Source organism: Cajanus cajan, chromosome 5 (genome assembly GCF_000230855.2).
Source record: "Cajanus cajan strain Asha chromosome 5, NIPB_CcT2T_4, whole genome shotgun sequence".
Classification (NCBI taxonomy): domain Eukaryota; kingdom Viridiplantae; phylum Streptophyta; class Magnoliopsida; order Fabales; family Fabaceae; genus Cajanus; species Cajanus cajan.
The window spans coordinates 2,108,658-2,131,675 of record NC_138521.1 but is presented as its reverse complement, the minus strand read 5'-3'; the positions used below and the strand labels follow the sequence as shown (position 1 = coordinate 2,131,675).

At 30.8% G+C, this 23,018-nt stretch overlaps 3 protein-coding genes across 3 annotated transcripts; 2 read left to right on the top strand and 1 right to left on the bottom strand.

The window, feature by feature from the left end:
- Window positions 1–1,616: 1,616 nt before the first annotated feature.
- Window positions 1,617–4,296, top strand: LOC109809554 (glucan endo-1,3-beta-glucosidase 14). Its single transcript, XM_020372893.3, has 4 exons — window positions 1,617–1,896; window positions 2,132–2,261; window positions 2,797–3,833; window positions 3,944–4,296. Exons 2-4 carry the CDS (start codon window positions 2,198–2,200, stop codon window positions 4,010–4,012), a joined length of 1,170 nt encoding a protein of 389 aa, XP_020228482.1. The 5' UTR covers window positions 1,617–1,896; window positions 2,132–2,197; the 3' UTR covers window positions 4,013–4,296.
- Window positions 4,297–6,646: 2,350 nt separating this feature from the next.
- LOC109809589 (stellacyanin) lies at window positions 6,647–7,675 on the top strand. The gene is made up of 2 exons (XM_020372929.3): window positions 6,647–6,920; window positions 7,062–7,675. The coding sequence occupies exons 1-2, from the start codon at window positions 6,740–6,742 to the stop codon at window positions 7,403–7,405; spliced, it is 525 nt and encodes a 174-aa protein (XP_020228518.1). The 5' UTR covers window positions 6,647–6,739; the 3' UTR covers window positions 7,406–7,675.
- Window positions 7,676–20,331: 12,656 nt separating this feature from the next.
- LOC109809049 (protein LURP-one-related 5) lies at window positions 20,332–21,480 on the bottom strand. Its single transcript, XM_020372270.3, has 2 exons — window positions 21,048–21,480; window positions 20,332–20,915 (listed from the first exon to the last, which is right to left on the bottom strand). Exons 1-2 carry the CDS (start codon window positions 21,333–21,335, stop codon window positions 20,484–20,486), a joined length of 720 nt encoding a protein of 239 aa, XP_020227859.1. The 5' UTR covers window positions 21,336–21,480; the 3' UTR covers window positions 20,332–20,483.
- Window positions 21,481–23,018: the final 1,538 nt, after the last annotated feature.

The following is a 23,018-nucleotide window of genomic DNA, read 5'->3' as shown; positions in this document are numbered from 1 at the left end:
ATATTAAATATTTTTAATATTTTTAATTATTAAAATTTAACAAATACTTATTTTGAATTAAATTTAATATTAAAATTTTAAAATTTTCAACATATATTAAAAAAATATTTTTGACAATTGTATTGATTAATGACTATCATAAATTTGAATATATTATTCAAATTCAATAATATGAATGAGAAAATATAAATGTATAAAAGATTGTATATAAAAAAATACTTAGAGAACATGAAATCCAAACCAATTATTTTTTAAAAAAATTAAAAATTATTAATTATATTTTTTTATTTAAATTTTATCATTTTTTTATGTAGAAAAATTGTATTGTTTCTTAAAAATTTATTTTATCCTTTAAAATTTTATAAAATCTTTTCAAATCTTATAAATTCTTAAGATTCAAATCTATTAACATTCATGTTACAAAATTTTGATTAAAAAATCTTAAAAGTCATATTCTTACAAAAAAAAAATTTAAAATCTTAAAAATCATTAAATTTCTACAAAATCTTTTTAAATCTATAAGACATTTTTGTCCTTAAGAAATTTAATAAAATTTCAATTCAATACACCTTCTTAAAATTGAATTAATGAGAATAAATTTTAGCTCCTTTTTCTCTTCTTTAAAATTTTGATGCAAATAAAAAATTATAAAAAAAACCTCTCCTCTGTTTCATTTGTCTCCAACAAAACACTATATTAGATCATTAAGAATTGACTAAAAGGAGTTGAGTTATTTGCATGATATTCTACATTCAAATCTTATTAGTATTATTGTACACCAAAAAAAAAAAATACTGATCTGTCAGTGAAATGTAATATTAATCTTTGAAATTTGTTTGAATCTCGCAAATGCAAAATTATTATTTTTAAATGAAAACGGATAATGAATAAAGACAAAATTTCGAAAATTACAATTTATGTTTTTAAATAAAGACTAAACCAATCATCATCACTACTAGTCAGACATATTCTAAAATTTAAAATAGAAAATAAATTTGTTTTAAGACTGTTTGTTCAGGCGACACTTTTATTTCAATACTTGACCTTGGTATTGAGTTATAAAATACTCCTCTTAAACTCAAATATAAATAATAAAAAAATGAATGCTAAATCAAAATATAAATAAATTTTAACATTTTTTTACAATCCTAAAATACTGATTCAATTAAAATTTTACACTCAATAACTTTTTATTTTTATTCTTGACATCCAAATTTCAATGAAAACCACTTTTTTTTTTGTTTATTAAAAGTTTAGGTGAATGAGGTATCAGGAGTCATGGTCCATGATAAGTCTCAAGGTTTTATGAACATTTATAAAAATATTTATAGATTATCTATCAATAGAATTCTCACATCAGAAAAATCAAATGAAAATCAATTAATTAATGTGTAAATTAGTTATTTTTCTTATATATGATTTTTTTTCCTCAGGAAATAATCTTATTCAACACAGTTAGACACTAAATATGATCACTTATTTTTACAGAAATTGAAACCTTAGTTCACATATCATGAGAGACTAGCCCTTTTTACTATACCTAACTCTTGTTTTAGTTTATATTTAAGTACGGAGGAAGAAGAATTAACTTATATTTTACTGTGTATATGTATAACATATTCCTAACTTTATATTTATACAATCTTACATACAAAACATTTTTCTTAATATTTTTTTCCGCAATACAATAATTGCATGCATACTTCGTTATCTCTTTGTGTAGTTTCCAATATGTTGTTCTCTCTGACGAAACATTGATCAATTGTTGTGCAGAGGCAGTGTTGCTGATGAGGCCACGAAAGGTATTGATGACCAATTTACACATCCTTCGTGTCTACCTTGATGCCCCTGTTAGCTACCCTGCAGACACACCCATTTGATTAAATTTGCAAAAAGGTATACTTTAAGGATGAGTTAAAGGAAGAATCTATTCTAAGCCCCTCAAAACATCCTCAATCATCTTTTGTTTAAGGCCAAGAATCTTATTCAAATATTTTACTCACCATCTTTTGTCAAAAAGCTAGGAATCTTTAGTTTATGGCATGCCTGGAGGAAAAGTTTTGCATCACCCCCACGATTGCTTATCATTTCTTCACTCATCACGTTACCCTTATTGAATTACATATTACAGGGAACCCACATTATTATTTCCACAACTGGAATGCTCTATCATTCTTAATATCTCACACTACGGACCATGTTCTCTTCCTCAAGCTCCTTCTTTCTCTGCCTTCTCATCTTCTCTGTAACCTTTTCTCACGGTCTGTATTGCTCCTAAACTCATCTTTTCACTTTTCTTTTTTTCTGAAAATAGAAGTTGGCCATTCATAGTGGATAGTTACTTAATTGTTTGCAATGGAAATTTCTATATAGAAGTTTAGTTTCTATATATTATTGGTTTAACTCTCAACCAATCAAAAATCATAGAATATAACTTTTAAAATACTTAACTTAAAAATCAGTAAACTTATCATATATGACAATTTGTGATTATATCAGTGTAAAATGTTATACAGTGTTGGTAAATAGACTATTTGTTCTTTCAATGATTCCATGCAAAAATGTATGTTTGGCATTTAGTTTTGTAGAGTACCTTTTGCTTGGTAACATTTCAGCTTAGTAAGTAGAAAACTTAAGTTTTTTTAATCCATGGAAATCGAACATAGTATTAAGGATGTTTACAACACTTGTGCACTTTGCTCAATCAACTGAACTCGATAGTTTATATTATTTTTATGCATTGCTTTGCATGAAATGAAATTTTAAGCAAGTTGTTCACATTGTTTTGTGGTGCAGTTTTGGGGGATAAAATATTTACAGGAACATATGGAGTAAACTATGGTAGGATAGCAGACAATCTACCTTCTCCTCAGAGTGTAGTTACCCTTTTGAAAGCTGCGAAGATTAGGAACATAAGAATATATGATGCTGATCACCAAGTCCTGAGTGCCTTCAAAGGTTCAGGAATTGCAATCATTATTGGGCTACCAAATGAGTTTCTGAAAGACATAAGTGTAGGGGAAGATCGTGCCATGAATTGGATCAAAGAAAATGTTCAGCCATTTCTTCCAGGAACCAAAATCCGTGGCATTGCTGTGGGGAATGAAATATTGGGAGGCACAGATATGGAGCTTTGGGAAGCTTTGGTTCCTGCTGCTAAAAACGTGTACACAGCCCTTGAAAGGCTTGGTTTGGCACACACCATTCAAGTCTCAAGTCCACATTCTGAAGCCGTGTTTGCAAATTCATACCCTCCATCTGCATGCACTTTTAGGGAAGATGTGTTACCTTTCATGAAGCCTCTCTTGCAATTCTTCTCACAAATTGGCACTCCTTTCTACATAAATGCATACCCCTTTTTGGCCTATAAAAATGACCCTCAACACATTGACATCAACTATGCCCTCTTTAAGAAAAATCCTGGGATCTATGATGCCAAGACTAAGCTACACTATGACAATATGTTTATGGCCCAAATTGATGCTGCTTATGCAGCCTTGGAGAAGGTTGGATTTGACAAGATGGAAGTCATTGTTTCTGAGACAGGTTGGGCCTCTCATGGAGATGAAAATGAAGCTGGTGCAACAGTGAAAAATGCAAAGACTTATAATAAAAACCTGCGGAAGCTACTACTGAAGAAAAAGGGTACCCCTTATAGGCCTAAGATGGTTGTGAGGGCTTACATCTTTGCTTTGTTCAATGAGAATTTGAAGCCTGGCCCTACTTCTGAGAGAAACTTTGGATTGTTCAAACCAGATGGTAGCATTGCATATGATATAGGCTTTACTGGGCTTGTATCTTCCGCACCAACCTCTTCTTTTCTTTCATTCAAGGTATGGATATTCATATATATACTTTGTGTTATTAATATAGAACAAGTATAAATTATAGTATGTTATTGCCGTCATTAATGCTGATGCTGTAGCAATTATGCATATTTCAGGGTATTGGATCTTTATATGTGATGGTTTCTACAAGTTGTGCGGCTTTTCTTCTTCTTGTAGCATTATAAGCGGTCATGAGATTGAATGTACAAGTGAAACAATGATTCTTTGGACCATGTAACAATTTTCAGAACTCACAAAGCATTATTCAAATTGTGGAAATTCCTAAGTTCAGATGCTATGGCTCCATGTCTAGATGATTAACCTTTTTATTCGTCTTTATTAACACTAAGCAATTTACCATAAGCCTAAATTCACTCGATCCTGTCCGTAGTTGTAGTTGATGATCAAGTTTAATGTTGTCTTTTTTCCAACATTATATTGAATTGAAATCACCTATCCTCATTTCTTATTTTTCTTTCTTAGCTCTAAATAAAGAAAGGATACGTTTAATAAAAATGTTACTTTTATAAACTAATTATATATTTGCTTACATGTTTTAATATTTTTAAAAATATTTATCACTTTAAAAACTAAGTAACAAAATTTTTCTTTAGCAACGTTTTTATTTATCGTTTCCAACAATGATTTTTCTAATTCAAATAGAATTGTTTCTACATAGAGATATTTATAATTTATACAACAGCCAAAAACGAAAATTAAAATTTTGTCCTAACTCTTTTAACAAAATAGTTTTGTGAAAAAATATTTAATCAAAATTTTTAGAATGGTAAATTTGAGTCTAACTCAATCTTACGAAATCGACTTATAAGGTGAGGACTATTTTTCACTTAAACACTATTTAATTGCCTAATCTCTAGTCAATGTGAGACTTTGATTTTTCCTAATACACTCCCTTATATTCAGTATTATTGGGTTTGGTAAGTGAATAAATAATAAATGACTATTTTTAACGATTTAAGATATGTGACGTTTTTTTTAGGATTTAGAATAATTCTAATATCATATAGAAAAGAGAAAACAGAAAAGGTTTTGTTAATTTTCTATATCTGAAATGATATACATAAATTTCTTATATAAGAAAAATACAGTTGTATAGCTCAACAAATATTCTAACAACCTAACAAACTAATGATAATAAAAATAATTTTTGTAATTAATAATTTTCTTAAAAGTCTATATATTATCATAAAAAATGAAAGAAATGACACAAAGGGCAGGTGGCTTTTTGCACCCAGTTCTGTAGCGTCCAGCATTTTTTTTTGGCAACATGATAATATAATCTTTTTACTGTACTGACCAAAAGAAATTGTATATTGACATTTAATTATGTCGGAGTAACTCTCAAAGAATATAGAAAAGTTGTTCAATTCTCGGCATGATACAAGGGTTGTAATTTTTTTCAACGACAACCACAAACTTCCTAGTTTTTTCAGGGTCATGCAACGTATTTTACAGGTCTAATAAGATACATCAAATCAATGTGAATTCAAGATAAACTGTGTTAGTAAGTTGGGTATTATCCCATAATTCAAATCCACTACAACCAATAGGGGCTAAAGTTCTGAAGCATACGAATGTTGGAGTTTCTTATTGGCCCTAGTGAAAAATGGGAGATCAATAGAAGTTAATTTAACGATTCTTATGTTTTAATATTTAAAAAAAGATGAATGGCCATGGTTGGTACAATTAATGTTACGGTTGGTTTTCAAGTATGAAGATTTCGAGTTCAGATTTTAGGTTTGATAAAAAAAAATAAAAAATAGTAGAGATAACTTTAATATAATTGAGATTAACTAATAATAGCATTTAAACCTATAATTAAATTAGGCTAGCCAAATACAACTAAAAAATGTATTAACTTAACATGTGATATAGATTGGGCTGGCCCGGATAAATTAACAACCTGCAGGACTTTTTAGAATTGAAAAAATTGGCTACTATCGTTTGATAAATTGACGTAGGAACGAACACAACTACACACTCGAAAAGGAATTTTTCAGCGTTTGGAAATTGCGTATCAAATGCTCACTGACTTTGGGTTCCCCTACGAAAATCTCTCCCGGCATGACTAGCATTTGAAAAGAAACCGAAAAATAAAAATAAAAAAGTCACAGAAATAAAATAAAAGAAGATGACATTAAGTATAACTATTTAATAAATTACACACTCACAATTACAGCTGATGAAATTCATTTAATAAAAAAGAAAATTAGAAGTCAATTATAAAATATTATTTTAAAAAATGAAACATTTTTCTTCATATTAGTAGTATTAATTAATCTAGTGAAAGCCCATTTCCGATTTCAATCAAATATGCATAAGGGAAGAAAAAGAAAAAGTCAATTAAGAGCTAAAGATCAATTAAATGTTTGTAGTTGGTACGAAGACTTGGTATTGAGTTTAGGTTGGTAATGGTTTGGGAGTCACTGCGTGATGGCAAAGGGCGAGACTCAAGAGTGGCGTCTCCACCGGTGTGACTACAACCATCAACACGTTAACCCCACAAAGACCGTGTTGAAAACTTCAACCATATATTTCACTATCTTCCATAATACAATAGTGTTTTTTTGTTTGTTATTATCTGCTAAAATATCCTTAATCAAGCTAACTAAGATCATTATAAGCAAAAAAAAATAATTTAATGCAACTGAATGTTCAACTTAAGATTAAGACTATTAAAGTAAACCGAAACAACTTGCATTGATTTTCCATGCAATAATATTTTGCACTAAAGTCAAATCACCTTTACCTTGCTACCATAATTTCTTCCCTTATTTATATAGGTTTGCTCTCCACTTTCATTTGTGCACTCATCTCTTCACTTTCATTTGCACTTGTTATTTTTCCCACTTCAATTTACGCTAACAAAACATACTTTGCACGAGTTGAACATGAACATGAACAAGATGAGTGGTCTTGGTGGAGTGGTGGCAATTTTAATGCTTTTACACTACGCAGAGGCACAGAGAGTGCACCAAGTTGGAGATAGCCAGGGTTGGAGAGTTCCACAAGATACCACCACATACCAAAATTGGGCTTCTAACCAGAATTTCACTGTTGGAGACATTCTAGGTAAGCAACAATTAACATGTCATACATATGATATCACCCATAGTTTAGATTATTGTAAATTAAAAACAACAATACATGGAATTGTGGCTTAATTTCTTAGTTCAATTTGGGTTAACTAATGTAATTTGTTTGGGTTTGAAGCTTTTGATTTCCAGACAGGGCGGCATAATGTAATTGAAGTGTCCCGAGATTCGTACAGTTCGTGCAATTCAAATAATCCAATAGGTTCAACATGGAACACGGGCCCTAGTAACATTACCCTAAATAGAGGTGGTGAACATTACTACATTTGTGGCGTTGGTCAGCACTGTGCCAATGGACAAAGGTTAGCCATCAATGTCTCAGGCTCTGCCTTGCCACCTTCCACCGCTATTCCGCCGTCTTCCACCACCACTCCACTATCACCTTCCTCTTCTGCGTCCACTTCTTTTCCAACTTTCATTCACTTCCTCTTCTTCTCTGCGTTAGTCATTGTGGCGTTTTAGATATATGGACCATAGCGTTACTACGTACCATTTATGTTTGTGACATACTATTTTGATTTTTCATTCACGTATGCTTCTATTTCACCTTCATATTTATGTACACGAGTATGTAGTATTCTTCAGGAGTGGTTGATCAATAAAGAGTTTCTGTTTTGTAAGTTTAATTCAAAAGTAAGGATTAGTTAGGACTTTGATGTAATTTGCGTTTGCTACAAGCAAGCCACTGATAAATGATATGCTCGATTAGTCAAAGTTTGATTTAATCATAAACTTTTATTTAGATGTTATTAATATATATATATATATATATATATTAGTTATAAGGTTAATCTAATTGTTTGAGAGGAGAGGCATAGGATTGGAGTGATAAAGAAGAATAAATGATATAAAAAAATGGTAATTTCTTCTTGACTATATAAGACGTTCTTGATTGGAGAAAATATTAATGATCCTTTTTATTTTAACTAATAGTTATAAAAGAATATTTCCTTAATTTTATTTTAATTTTCCATATCCATAGTGTATATGATAAAAATATCATTATTTTCGTAATTTCTTGTACAAAACTTTAAAGTTAAATGAAAATAAAATCAATAATTGAAATACGAAAAAAAAAAAAAGTTCACCAACCAAACAGACACTTAACTGTAATAAAGAGGCCTTGCATGTCTGTTTAAGTCATTTAGTCGGCCTCTTCTTTAACAAATTGGGCAATAAGCCCACTTCTGAGGAATTCCAATATTTTGGCCCAACAAAAATCCTAGTAATGAACATTCTGTACTAAAAGCACTCAAGCCCCATGAACACCAAAACAGCACCTGATATCTATTTACATTCTAACTCGAGGTAAATCTCTTATTATTATTATTATTATCATTAAAATTTTAAAAATATATAATTATCTCATTATATGATATAATAAATATATTATTTAATTGAATTATTCAATTTAAAACAATTTAATGATTTTAATTTAAAATATTTTTCATTTTGTTAGTCATGTGCCCAAAGTGTGTGAGTATCTTTCAAAGTCTCACATCAGGTAGTTTTGAAGAAGGAAAGTGGTAGACTACTACTATAAATAAGAGGTGATAGTTTTGAGTCTACTCACCACAACAACTCTAGTTCTTGAGTGTATTGAGAACTTGGGTAGTTGTGTGTCAAGAGAGGATTTGCAATTTTTCCGTGCAAAAATTGTGTAAGAGGGTTTGTAATTTTATCCTTGTAAAAATTGCAAGTGGAGAAATAATATTTTTTTTTCTCTCGTGTGTGTGCTTCTGCAAATTGAAGGTTTCTTTTCCCTCTGGTACCCAACAAGTGATATCAGAGCCAGGTTGATGTGGTGGGGCTTTGTGGGATTCTTAATTCTTAGTATGCTCTGTGATTGCAGCATTGTCTGATCTTACACATCAGAAAATGAGGTTTTGACCAAGGGAGGAAGAGAAGCAGTGTACCGAGGAGGTCATGTGAGGAAGAGAGTTTCCAAGTTTCGCAAAAAAGAGAAGCAGTGTACCGAGGAGGTCATGTGAGGAAGAGAGTTTCCAAGTTTCGCAAAAAAAAAAATTTGTGAGAGACGGGTTTCCAAGTTTTACCAGAAAAACTTGTGAGGAAGAGGTTTCCAAGTTTCGCCAGAAAAACTTGTGAGGAAGAGGGTTTCCAAGTTTCGTCAGAAAAAAAATTGTGAGAGATGTGTTTCCAATTTTCGCCAAAAAAACTTGTGAGGAAGATGTTTCCAAGTTTCGCCAGAAAAACTTGTGAGAAGGGGTTTCCAAGTTTTGCCAGAAAAACTTATGAGGAAGGGGTTTCCAAGTTTCACTCATAAAACTTGTGAGGAAGAGGTTTCTAAGTTTCGCTAGAAAATTTGTGAATGATGATGGATTAATGTGAGACTTTGGATGAAGGGAGGATATGTTGTGCCCAAAGTGTGTGAGTATCATCCAAAGTCCCACATCGAGTAGTTTTGAAGAAGGGAAGTGGTAAACTACTACTATAAATAAGAGGTGATAGTTTTGAGTCTACTCACCACAACAACTATAGTTCTTGGGTGTATTGGGGACTAGTTATGTGTCAAGAGAGGGTTTGCAATTTTTTCGTGCAAAAATTATGTGAGAGGGTTTGTAATTTTATCCTTGTAAAAATTGCAAGTGGAGAAATAATATTTTTTGTTTCTCTCGTGTGTGCGCTTCCATTATTAAAAATTTCTTTTCCCTATGGTACCCAACAGTTAGTACTAGCTAAATTAATTTCTTTTCCCTATGGTACCCAACAGTTAGTACTAGCTAAATTAATTAGAATTAATAGTAAAAAATAAAAGATAAATACTAAGAAATTTTCAAAGATTTAAAAATAAAAAAAAATTATTGAAACTAAAATCGAACATAATCATATTTATATAGAATTAAAATATATTAGTTTTTATTGTTTTAAAAATAAATAATACGAGAAAGAAGAAATATATGCATTCAACATCAAACTAAATAAAAAGGAGTGTTCGGACATTGATGAATAGCTAATTGTCCATTGAGCTTGTGTATTATCATGTACTAATTAATTAGCATACCATATAAAATATACGTGATTTGTTTAAGAGTTAATCACCTATATACTGTAAGTGTAAAATATTTTTATACTGGTAATTAATTATATTTTTTAATTTTATCCTATTACTGTTAAAAGTAAATGTGTTTGCAGTAACATGACAGAATTAAAATATATAATTAGTTGTCAATGTAAAAAAATTTCACTGACAGTGTATTAGTAATTAATTCTTTGTTTAATTAGTCGGCAACTGTCAAAATGAAGTTAATGTTGCTAACTAATGAAACCCACTGACATTGATCACATATAGTATCGGAAGAGGTAAAAATGACAATCAATTTAACTACACCTTAACCCACTGAGAATGACAGAAATTATATATTAAGCTAGGTCGTTTATCAAATATGTAATTAATATTGTATATTGTATCATATACTTCGCATCCGATGAATGGTTCCAGATGTCATGTACTGTTGTACCTTTGCTTTAACATGTATAAGTGTCTTTATTACAAACCTAGCCATAGCTCCAGAATATGATTCTTGAATTTAAAACACAACTTTCAGGAAAGAGACTTAATATGGTCCTCACATGGTTCCGTCCTCTACTCTAAAAGATTCAATACCTTGTAAAAGGAAGAAGATAAATATCTTTGTTAGTCATGATACTAATAAAATCATATCAATAGTTTGTATCCATACATTATTATATTGTGTTTGAGGGGCTATGTAGCAGTGACGAATATTATGAGAAATGATGATGTAATTTAAACATTGTTTTTGAAAAAAAAAAAAAAGTGTAATCTTCCCCTCGATGAAGTTTCAAATTCAAGAGTGTTGGAAAAAAAATTATGTTCTTTACCCAAAACAATGAGAAAACACATAAAAATAATATAAAAGAAATAAGAAAGATTATATAATTTTATTTAATGTGAATCAGTCTTTCTTGTATATATTTACAAGAATATTTATTATTCTTAAATGTACTTTATATTTTTTTAAAAAGTTTCTCCTTTAAGTTTTACAAATGAAACTTGAAATACTTTCTTTATAAGTTTTATAGATAAAATTTAAAAAAAAAATTCTTACAACTTTTGCAAATGAAACGTAGAAACCTTCAACACAAGTTTTCTTATAAAACTTGACAAACACTCCTTTTTATGATTTCCTCTTTTTTACTTAGGATAATTGTGAGTTTGTGACTCCCACTATAAATCGAAAATTATTTTCATCTTAAAAGTTTTTATTTATTAATTTAATATCCTAATCTTAAAAGAATAAATAAATTTTTAAAATAATTTTTTAAGTAAAATTATAATGGATTGGATAAAAATAATTTATTAATCCATTTAAATTCACTAAAAATTTATTTAAAAATTTAATTCATTCAATTCATTTAAGGAAAAAAAAAATCTAATCTACCTATTAACAATTTTTTAATTGATGATATCTAATCCATCCATGAAAATATGTTTTAAAAATTAAATATTTTTTTGTAATTTTTTTTTAAAAAATATTATAAGTCATTACATTATTATATAATCTTTAAAAGTTTAAAAACACTTTTTTTAATGACAAAATAGACTTTTAAAATCTCAATCTAATACACTCTCTTTATTTAATCTAATAGATTTTGAAAAATAGTAGATATAGTGATGGCATCCTAGCTTGCATGAACTTGAGATGATCAACAAAGAATAGGACGCCTTCTCCAAGGATCAAGTTCTTCAAAGGTGGCACAAGGTTTTAGGGTAGATGATGATGGAATGGACGAAAAGGGAGGTTGGGTAGAAGGTGTTTGAGAAAATGCTTGAGAAGGGTACTCTAGGGTTAGCTCACTTCATGATGATGAATGCCTCTTCTAGGGTTGTTTCTCTCAAGGTGGAGATGGGAGGGAGGTGGCCGAATTAGCCAAGGGTGACTAAGGAAAGATATAAAGGCACAAAAGGCTCTCTTTATATTCAATATCCAAAGTATTTACAAGGTGTAGTGCCTAGGGTATTTATAGGAGTGGGAGGCATCTAGGGTTGCATTTAGGGTGCCAAATGCACACCAAATGAAACCCAAATTAACCCTAGATGCAACTTGGTGGCCAAGTAAAATAAATTCTAAGACTAAAATACCCCAAAATACAAGGGTAAAATAGGAAATCAAATACAAGGACAAAATAGGAATAAATGCTATGCTAAGAAAATCTTAAGAGCTAAGGCCCAAAAGTGGGCTCACTCCTCCTATGATTTTTTTTTCAACACTAACCCATTCCTTTTGCCTCCTTCAATACATCACCTCTTGGACTTCTTGGCCTTAGTGTTATTTCATCATTCCCTCTCTCTTGAAAAGGATTTGACCTCAAATCAAGAGGTTCCTCATGGTGGGCATCATGACCAACAAAAACATAAAAATAAGCATTAGAGGTAATAATATATGATAGAAATGGGAAGTGTATCCTAAGAGGAGTTCCCCTAAAAATGCTAAAAAGATTGTCTAAATTAAAAGGACTAGACTCTCTAATGCGAAAGATAGAATCCTCCTCATGGTGAAGTCTAAGTGTATAACTAAAACCTAAAAAGGTAAAAAGACTAAAATTATAGCACACTAATGCATTAGTCCTAAAAACTAAAATGTCTTGTTGGAGGTACCCAATGTAGTGACCTAGGTATGTATTGGAAAATAAAGAAAACTTAACTAAAAAATTTCCTAAACAACTTTGTATTGCATAATTTGTTAGATACATATGATAAAAAGGTGTTAAGAGGAGTCTAGAAAACTCATATAATCTACGTTTGTCTTGTAGGGAAGTAACCAAGTTAAGTTCAAATAAGTGTGAACTTCCTTCAAGATCAAAAATAGAAGATACAACACCATGTAATGTATCTAACAAACCATACAAACCAAAAGTTGGGTGCTTTATGAAGGGAACTAAAGTGGAAAGAGTCTTAAAGAAGGAAGGCTTATCTTCCTTGGGCACCACCAAAGAAGTAGCACAAGAAGTGTGACTAAGTGAATTCCACTTCTTCTTCACTAAATCTTGAAGTTGAGATTTTTTTTCTTTAAAAATGATTTGTTTTTGAATCTCCACTTCATGACTAGTGGCAATGTGAGAGAAATAGTTAAGGTCTTGATGAATGAAGATAGTCTTTTTTAAATCATTTTCAATGGGAAAGTGACTCTCTTTAAGCATAAGCCCTTTGGAAGAAACATTATCCTCCTTACTTTTCTCTAAGAGTGTTGGTTGTTATTTTTTTTGTTCTAACCACTCTTTAACCCTCTCTATACTTTTCTTCTTTTTTTCTTTTTTTTCTTTTTCTTTGCTTCTAAGTTCTTCCTCTCTTTTTGTATTTTCTTCCTCATGCATACTCTTAGGGATTCTAACCTCTTTGTATTTTTGATACCTAGTTGGGAAAACCCTAGGTTTGGATCCACTAGTTTCTCTCCCCTCAACTAATTTTGCAAGTAATTGTTTTATTTCCTCCTTATTCCTAGCATTTTCTTTTTCTCTTTTTCTAATTTCTTCCTCTCTTTTTATGTGTTCCTCTTCTTTTTTTCTTATGTACTCTTTTAACTCTCTAATCTCATCTCTAACACTAGACCTAGTACTACAATAATGATGACCATGTACACTATAGAATGAGCACTCATCTTTGATCAAGAAAAGGTTTTCACAAATTTGTTTTCAAAAGGTTGGTAAAAAGGTTTTCACAAAGAATGAGTAATAAAAAGGTTTTCACAAAAAGGTTTTCAAGATGCAAGATTGGTATGAAAAGGCCTAAGTGTACAAAGTGAACTATCAAGAAAGGTGGACTACAAGAAATCACTTAAAAACTGAGCCTTTTCAAGTAAGAATCACTAAGCCTTTTCACACATTTCTCACAAAACAATTTTTTTTTTGGCACAAGAAAAAGGTGTGTGGTGTGCACGGCCCCCTAGTAAGCAAATTGAAGACTTCTAGACGAAACAAATAGACAAAGTAAAGACCTAGGCAATTATACTACAAAAGCTATAAAGCATGCAAAGGAAAACACTTAAAACATATGCTAGTCGGATTCCTAGGTGAAGGTTTTCAAATCACCTTCAAACTACACGAAATTACTACCAAAAAATGAAGAGGTTTAAAATGGCCAATTACAACCCAAAATGGAAGAAAGAAAAGGCCAAATACAAGAAGGCCAAAAATAAAACAAGAAAGAAACAAGTAAGAAAAATAAATTGTTGAATCTCCAAGTCTTCAAATCTCCACCCTTTCACAATGAACACCCAAGGTTAGCCTTTCAATGGTGTTTGCACTCTTTGATTTGGTGTGATCCTCCAAAGTTCCTTGAACTTAAATCGGACAGCCCCTCCACTCAATCCACCAAAAAAGTGTGTGGTGTTTAGAAGCTTTCCTCACCTAGGTAAAGAAGAAAACACAACCCAAGAGTACAAGAGGCCAAGGAGGAAAACTAAAAAGGAACAATTAAAAAGGCTAAACTCAAGTGGATTTGTTGAGACAAACTTAAGAGTAGAAAGAAAGACTCAAAAACTAAAATTAAGGCACATTAACAAAAGGCAAGCACACAAAAGAGTAAGTCCTAGAATGGCACTAGAATAGAATTCAACAAGTAGGCTTAAAAGAAAATAATGCACTTAAGGTGTTTGATTAAATGTCTCATAAGGTAAATAAGCATTGTCCAATGGTCCAAGATTAACTCCAAGTGCCAAGGTATGAAAATTTTGGGTCCTAATTCCACAAGTCTAGCAAAGGTTCCCTTTTTCTTTTGTCTTTGATTCTTTTGATTTTGTTTCTTTTGTTTCTTTTGACACTTGACTAGGTCACGGTTTTGAGGTCCAAAAGTCCAGCCAATACTCTTTTTTTTTTTTTGAATTTTATAGTTCTCCTTTGCTTGGGTTTTACACTTGTGTTTGTTAGTTTGATGAGTAAGTCCTTGGAGTATCTTTTTAGCAACTTACAATGGCTTAAAGAGACAAGTTTTGAGTGTCTTCTTAAGGTTTTTAATGTGCAATGTCCAGCAACAAGAACTTGCACATAAAAGGCATTTTCATACTCAAAACATCAAACAATACATAGGCATGTTAAGTGCACCAAGGAATACACAAAGTGGCCGAAAATTTTAAAGCAAGTATGTGCAAAGAAATTAATCACACATGATATTTTAGGAATGTAGAACATGCTAGAACTAATTAGCATGCATGATTGACTCTCTAAAGCACATCTAGGACTCACGGCCATTTTATCAAACAAGTGGCATGCATGTCATTTTTTGTTCATTTCAAAGGCTAAACATAAAAACTTGGAATTTCTTTCAAGGTAGTTCAAAGGAAACAAGCTTATGACAAAACCATATAGATTATAAAATGAAAAACATCATTATATCATGCAGCCCAAAAATTTCCAGCAACTCAATTTTAAAGAAAAAATGGTAGGAACCCTAGCAAGGAAGCCTAAAGCACCAAGATGATTCACAAGAATGATGAGGCATGAATCAATACATGAAAAGGAGGAATAAGAATCATGACATATGACAAGATGATGACTCAATCATGCACAAAAATTTAGACATTCAAGGAGACACAAATGACATGACCGAAAATACCAAAGATGGAAAAGTTACCCTTGAAGAACCAAGGCTCTAGATACCACATGATGGCATCCTAGCTTGCATGAACTTGAGATGATCAACAAAGAATAGGACGCCTTCTCCAAGGATCAAGTTCTTCAAAGGTGGCACAAGGTTTTAGGGTGGATGATGATGGAATGGACGAAAATGGAGGTTGGGTAGAAGGTGTTTGAGGAAATGCTTGAGAAGGGTACTCTAGGGTCGGCTCACTTCATGATGATGAATGTCACTTCTAGGGTTGTTTTTCTCAAGGTGGAGATGGAAGGGAGGTCGCCGAATTAGCCAAGGGTGACTAAGGAAATATATAAAGGCACAAAAGGCTCTCTTTATATTCAATATTCAAAGTATTTACAAGGTGTGGTGCCTAGGGTATTTATAGGAGTGAGAGGCATCTAGGGTTGCATTTAGGGTGCCAAATGCACACCAAATGAAACTCAAATTAACCCTAGATGCAACTTGGTGGCCAAGGATGGAATCTTTGGGTTTAGTTAGGCTACATCTAGGTGCATGATAAGACCATGCAACCTTTACCCTCCACTTGGGCCTAAGCCTTTCTAACACCAAAAATAGGTCCAATAGCCACAAAAATATGTCTAGGTTTTTGTTCCCACCCTAATCAAATACCTTAGCTCAAAAATAAAATCCTATGATCTAAAGCACCCCATAATACAAGGGTAAAATGAGAAATACAAAAGATAATAAATCTTATGACTAAGATACCCCAAAATACAAGGGTAAAATAGGAAATCAAATACAAGGACAAAATAAGAATAAATGCTATGCTAAGAAAATCTTAGGAGTTAAGGCCCAAAAGTGAATTTTTAAAAGTCTATTTTTAATGAAAAAATAGACTTTTAAAATCTCAATCTAATACACTCTCTTTATTTAATCTAATAGATTTTGAAAAATAGTAGATATAGATCAATGTCCATCCATAAAATAAAATGATGAATTTGATCCAATCCATCATTATTATATTTGTATAAGGAATGGATAATGGATAAATGGTTTATTTTGTCACCCTACCTAAAGACAAACAATATCTTTCTATATCTAAACAATATCCTACAAATTTGATATTGAAAATTTGAATTGGTTTCTTTAATATATATATATATATATATATATATATATATATATATATATATATATAATGTATTGATGTAGTGAATAATATACCATATGTGAAAAAAAAGTCTGGAAGTTTAATATATATACATGCATCCTTAATGTAAATAAATAAAATTAAAGTTGAAATATTTTGATGATTTTGTGTGTTTCTATCGCATGCATGTTATCATTATTGTAATATATAATTATGAATGTATAAAAGAAAAAACTATTATAATATTTGTTATTAAATAAATAGAGAATTAGTTGGATTTAAGAATAGTATATAAACAAACAATGATACATTGATGATTTGTTTTATATGTTTTATACATCCCACACGTTTAAGGTGGTCAAAGGCAAAATTTGATATCTTTGACTATTGCATGCATGATATGAATATGAATCCTTAACGATGGCATATATACGCGCTTGTGGAGGACTACCAAACCAACAACATGGACAGATATCATCTGTTAATAGTGATGTATGAATACGAATTTGTCTCTCTTTCAGATTCTCACACTACTTTTATCTTTAATCTTGTTGCCTTTCTTATACTTGATCTATTAACGGTGCACATGTGAAGTACGATTAAGGTTAATTATTCCATTTTTCTTCTCTGCTTTTCCACTTCTTATTTTTTGTTTCATAATTACTAACAAAGTATTCTGCATTTTATAATTGGTCATAGAGGAGAAAAGATTTTCCATACATATAATTAATCTGCTGCCCGCTTGATATCATCTCCACAGAATTTATTCGACGAATATCTAAGTATGCATGAGATGGAGGAATGAGATAGCACTTCATTTATTTAAGTGATCTTTTCTGTAAGGTCGGCACTATATATAAAAGTTGGTCAATCATTCAGATATAAAAGGATTAGATGGAATTTATTAATACGTGTTTATACTGACAAAAGTTGGTATTATAGTGAACCGATGCTTTTAGTTAGTAATAGGAAAAAGTGTCAATAAATATTCACTTGGTACTTGCTTTTTTAAAGCAATAAAATGACACCTATTGGAAATCATTTTATTAAATATTTAGATGCGTTTTGTAAATAATTCTTGCTGTTTAACATTCATGGTAATAAAGCTAAATGCCTATTGTTTTTCTTTGCTCTCATAACTATAAAAAATATTGAGCTTAAATAGTGATAACATTTTCTATGTGCATCGTTAATATATTTAAGAGTAATATAAAATTCGTCCAGCCACTAAAATGTTGCACTACACGTGTCATCATAATTGCACTTTATTTCTCTTTGCACTATGCATTTCTCTCTCTCTCTTTAATTTGACTATTTACTCAAAAATAAATATAAAAATTGTTACCGATATTTATTTTGTGAAAACATCTGATTTTTTTTTAAAAGAATTTTGAAATCCAGACCAAAAGTTAATTGCATATAAAACAAATGTATTTTCTTACTAAATATATTATTTGAGCATCACAATAATAGTTCCCGAAGTAACTCGTTCAGGAAACAACGTTAATTCTTAGTCCGTGACCGTTAAAAGCAATTAAATTGGAGTGTTTCTTGAATAAAGGTTGCTTTACTCAACAATGTGTAAATCAATCAACAAATATTAAAAAATATTTTTTTTATTTTATTATTGCAAATGTAATAGTTTTTTTTTTTCATTTGTATATAACTAAGGATTTTCAAAAGAAAAATTGCAGAACTAAATATCTCAAATTTCTCTTTATCACTCTTAAAAAATTCTCATCTTCTTTTCATTCTATAAATTCAAACCAAAATTCATGATTTAATTTGATACCAAATTATCAACAATTCACAAATCCAAATTTTCAAAATTCATGCTTTAACAAAAGTAGTTATTAATAATTTTACTACTTTTTTTATTGTGCCAATAAATTATTTAAATAATAATAAAATAAAAAATTGGTTATTTTTTTAAAAATTAATTAATTTATAAAAAAATAAATTATTTAAATAATGATAAAATAAAAAATTGGTTATTTTTTTTTAAAATTAATTAATTTATAAATAAATTATTATAAATTAATAAATAAAGTTTATAATAAAATATAATGATGTAAACTTTTTGATGGAACCTATTAGAAACATCTAAAGAGAGTTGCTATTGTAGAGATGAAGTGCTTGGAAGTGCTTATATGGGAAAGAGTAGAAATAAGTAATGTGTACATGTGAATCCCATTAAAAATACCTAGATGAAATTGCTCCATTGTGAATGCTCTAAGACCTCTGACTAGAAAGTAAAATAGTATCGCAATATTTTTTCATTCATTAATGATAAGTTTTAAAAAGAGATACACTTATATGAATTTTTAACGTAAACAATATTTTTTAAAAATTTTTTTACCAAAATAACATCTGTGCAACTTTATTTACACAACTAGAACCATTTACTGTTCACACTCAGAATTCGGTTCCCCAGGAACCGAATTCTGAGCTTCAAATTTTTTTTCTTCTTTTTTTTGTGCTCAGAATTCGGTTCCCCGGGAACTGAATTCTGAGTTATTTTTAATTTTTTTTTTTTGTTTATGGCTGATTTTTCGCGAGTGTGGGAAGTGGAACGGGCCGTTCTGGAAGCAGAACGACCCGTTCTGCTTAAACACATGGAGTGTTTTTTTTAACATTAGAACGGGCCGTTCCAATTTAAAAAAAAAAAACACTCTATGTGTTTAAGCAGAACGGGCCGTTCTGCTTCCGGAACGGGCCGTTCTGCTTCCCAGACTTGCGCAAACTAGCAAAAAACGCAAAAAAAAAATAAATTAAAAACAACTCAGAATTCGGTTCCCTGAGAACCGAATTCTGAGCACAAAAAAAAAGAAAAAAAAAATTTTGAAGCTCAGAATTCGGTTCCCGGGTAACCGAATTCTGAGTGTGAACAGTAAACGGTTCTAGTTGTGTAAATAAAGTTATACAGGTATTATTTTGGTAAAAAAATTTTAAAAAAATATTATTTACGTAAAAAATTCACACTTATATAACTTAATAAATGTTAATCATATCAACATTTTATTATTTTAAGAAGAGTAAAATAAAAATAATATAATTATAAGACAAATATCTAAGAGCAATTAATATAGTATTTTAACTATTTTAATTTAAGATATACTTTCTCCTCTTAAACCCCATCCCGATTCCCGACACAATCACGCACAACTTTCATAAATTAAAATAGCAATTAATTCACAAGTTTTATTTACTCCATTAAAATGCTTATTGTGAGAAATAGTTAATTAGTTATTCAAACCCCCCCCCCCCCCCCCCCCAAACACACACACACACTTTATAATTTCAATCAATCAGCCCATTAGAGTTGGTATGATAATAAAGGATTTGAGTAATTTACATAAATTTTAAGTTGTAACTTGAGTCCCAGTGTTATAAAAATAAAGTTTTAATCAATCGAAATGGAAAACATCAATTGGACAAATAACCTTAAAATGTGAATGGTTAAAAATAGGTAGTGCGTCACCATTCACAAATTCCTTGACATGTGATCTGAATTGAAGATACTTGCAAATTGTGATCAAAAAATGGGAAAAGGAGCTTTACTTAATAGAAGCATAAGTTTAACCGAAAGCTATAGTTGCAGTTGCACACGATACATACAGCACTAATCATCCATGTCAGGCAGTGATGATGATAAAATTAAACAGTAAATAGGAAATTAAAAGGAGTTTTCCTTTATCCTCTATGCATATAAAATGTACAGTGTGATCGCATAGTGATTTGATGAGAACATGGTCATTATTTTGGTTACAAAAATAAAAGAGAAAAAGAAAGGAAGGGACAGTGAGAAATTAAAAGGCAAGTTAGGGAACAGGCGAAACGAGTCCCGGATCTGGTGCGGCAGGATGCACCGCGGGGTCGACGATTCTATCATCAAAGTAATTCTCACCGTTGATCTGATCAAGTACCAAGACCAAGGCCATGGCGAAGGCGGCATCAAAACCGGGCTTAACGCAAAGGCAAAAGACTTCCTTGCCGAGCATAACGCTGGTGGTGGGGTCCACCTTGCGACGAATCTCAGCCACTAATTCCCTGGCCGCATTCAAAACCTTGCAGCACCGCTGCGGGAAACACCCTTCGATGAGGTACTCCACACCGGGGCTATCGTAGACCTCCACCGCCACGCTGCTCCTGGACCGTCCGATGATCGAGGATCTCTTCACGCTGAAGACCGCTTTAGCACCCTCCGTTTTCTCCCCTTTGAACCCTTCCCACCGTTGATGAAGACTCGGTTTCTGTATGTCCAGTGTCCACCCAAAATTAATAATAATCAATGCCCATGTTCATGTTTATGTTTATGTTTATGTTTATGTTTATGTTTATGTTTATCAAAAACAAAAAAAAACATAGGACAGAAAATAGGTTACCTTTCGACGAAGGGTTAGAAGAGAACGGCCATGTGGATCCATGAGGACAAGTTCGTCCTTGTCGCGAGAGCGGGGACCATAGGTGTCGAACCGAAAGACGAGGTTGCCCTTGCAATCGTACACTGTGAAGCCGTCACCGTTGAAGAAGAGAGAGGTTTTCAGCACTGTCAGCTGGGTTTCTTCCTTCAAAACGTACCCTTCTTGCACCACCAACTCCTCCTTCATTCTTCTTCTTCTGTGTGAATGCTTCAACAAATGGAGCGTTGAGAGGGAGATATATATATACATACATATTACATACACGTGTGAGTTAAGAGTGGAGTGTGGAGAAACACCGTCTTCACCTTTTCACATGTGCTGTTCAGTGGGAAAGCACAATCGACTTGAAATGGAAAAAGCAAGGTATCAATGTATCATAAATCATTAAATCTACATCATCATCATCAATGCTTTTCTCTGCTTATTCTCTATTTTTCCTTTCACTATTATTAGGTTGCTACTACTAATTTACTTGTGGACACCAATAATTCCCTTTGCGTGCGTCTCCTCTATGTTCAACCAATTTCAATATACATATATTTTACGTAAATCACACCACATTTATATATTCCTTTTTTATATTTTAATATGTGGAATATATTTATTTGTTTATTATGTATTATTAAAATTTATAATAAATTATATATATAAATAAGTTTTATGTTAAAATATATAAATTATATTTAAAATTTATATGATAAATATTTTAAATATATAAAGTATATTTTATATTTATAATAAATAATTTACATTGTAACATAAAATTATTTTCATTTATCGATAATTTATTTTAAAATATTAATTTTTAATTCTTAAATAATTATGATAAATAAAAACTAAATTAAAAAAGTTTTTACAAATACTCTTATCGAAGAAAAATTTTAAAAAATATTCGTCTCTGATGTATGGGAGTTGTATGGGAGTTGAGTATAAGTAATCTTACTAAATTTGCAAATAATATTACACATGTTTTAATTTCTTTTTTTCTTAATCAGAATAAGATATAAAAAATTATTAAAAACGCTTACCATTTTAGAAAAGGCAATTTTATGTAATTATAAATGTATAATATTTCTCAATCATTAATCAAATTTTACGATAATAATTATTTGAATAAAAATTTGAGCACATGCCACATGTGCCAAAAGCTTTTTTTTTTTTTAAGTAATGGAAATAGATGCTCTATCGTAGCCAGAGCAGCTATCTTTATATTCTAACAATACTATATACGTCTATTCATACACATGCTTATTAATTTATATTTGTATAATTTGTATTACTCAATTTCAATTTACTTTATTTTATTTTGTTTATGTTTATGTTTTAATTCTACTATCTAACATAAGGTATTAAATATTTAAATCCCACGCGTTTGCTTTTGACCTGACCCTTTTAAAAAAGCTTTTGTTTTTATTTTTTTTTATTTCGAGATTTTAAGTTAGTATTAATTATTATTTTTCAATTAAGTTCAATTTTCAGACACTATTAATTAGATATGCCCAAGCTAAAAGGGAGCAAGACAGCAAGTCATATTTCATGAAATCAACCAACAAGGTCCCACAATTTTGGTAGATCGTCTAGTTAAATTTTGCAATTTTGTATACATTCGAACAACAAATTTCTATTTCTGGTTTTCTATAGGGCTCAAAATGTCAAATAATCACAGGAAATTATGTAAACATATATAAATAAATTTGGCGATATATGGAAATAAGGTTTTGGTGGTTACACGAGTATGGCTGAGTTGTTTGATTTAATTTGGCCAAATCGGTGCCACTTGTGGGTTGTGTACATGCAGTCCACATATTTGGAAGAAATACAAGAATGGCAAAAATTACACCTATATATATTATATGGAGACTGGAATCTCTGCAAAAGAATTTTTGTACCACGTTTTTTAAGGCAAAAAGTCACAAATGGGAACTAAAAGCG

What these genes read in the sequence shown, in the direction of transcription:
- LOC109809589 (XM_020372929.3), top strand. Translation starts at nt 6,740, where the DNA reads ATGAACATGAACAAGATGAGTGGTCTTGGTGGAGTGGTGGCAATTTTA. An exon ending in CACTGTTGGAGACATTCTAG is followed by an intron (nt 6,921 to 7,061) that starts GTAAGCAACAAT and finishes TTGGGTTTGAAG; the next exon opens with CTTTTGATTTCCAGACAGGG.
- LOC109809554 (XM_020372893.3), top strand. Translation starts at nt 2,198, where the DNA reads ATGTTCTCTTCCTCAAGCTCCTTCTTTCTCTGCCTTCTCATCTTCTCT. An exon ending in CTCTGTAACCTTTTCTCACG is followed by an intron (nt 2,262 to 2,796) that starts GTCTGTATTGCT and finishes TTTGTGGTGCAG; the next exon opens with TTTTGGGGGATAAAATATTT. An exon ending in CTTCTTTTCTTTCATTCAAG is followed by an intron (nt 3,834 to 3,943) that starts GTATGGATATTC and finishes TGCATATTTCAG; the next exon opens with GGTATTGGATCTTTATATGT.
- LOC109809049 (XM_020372270.3), bottom strand. Translation starts at nt 21,335, where the DNA reads ATGTATATATATATCTCCCTCTCAACGCTCCATTTGTTGAAGCATTCA. An exon ending in TTCTAACCCTTCGTCGAAAG is followed by an intron (nt 20,916 to 21,047) that starts GTAACCTATTTT and finishes CTGGACATACAG; the next exon opens with AAACCGAGTCTTCATCAACG.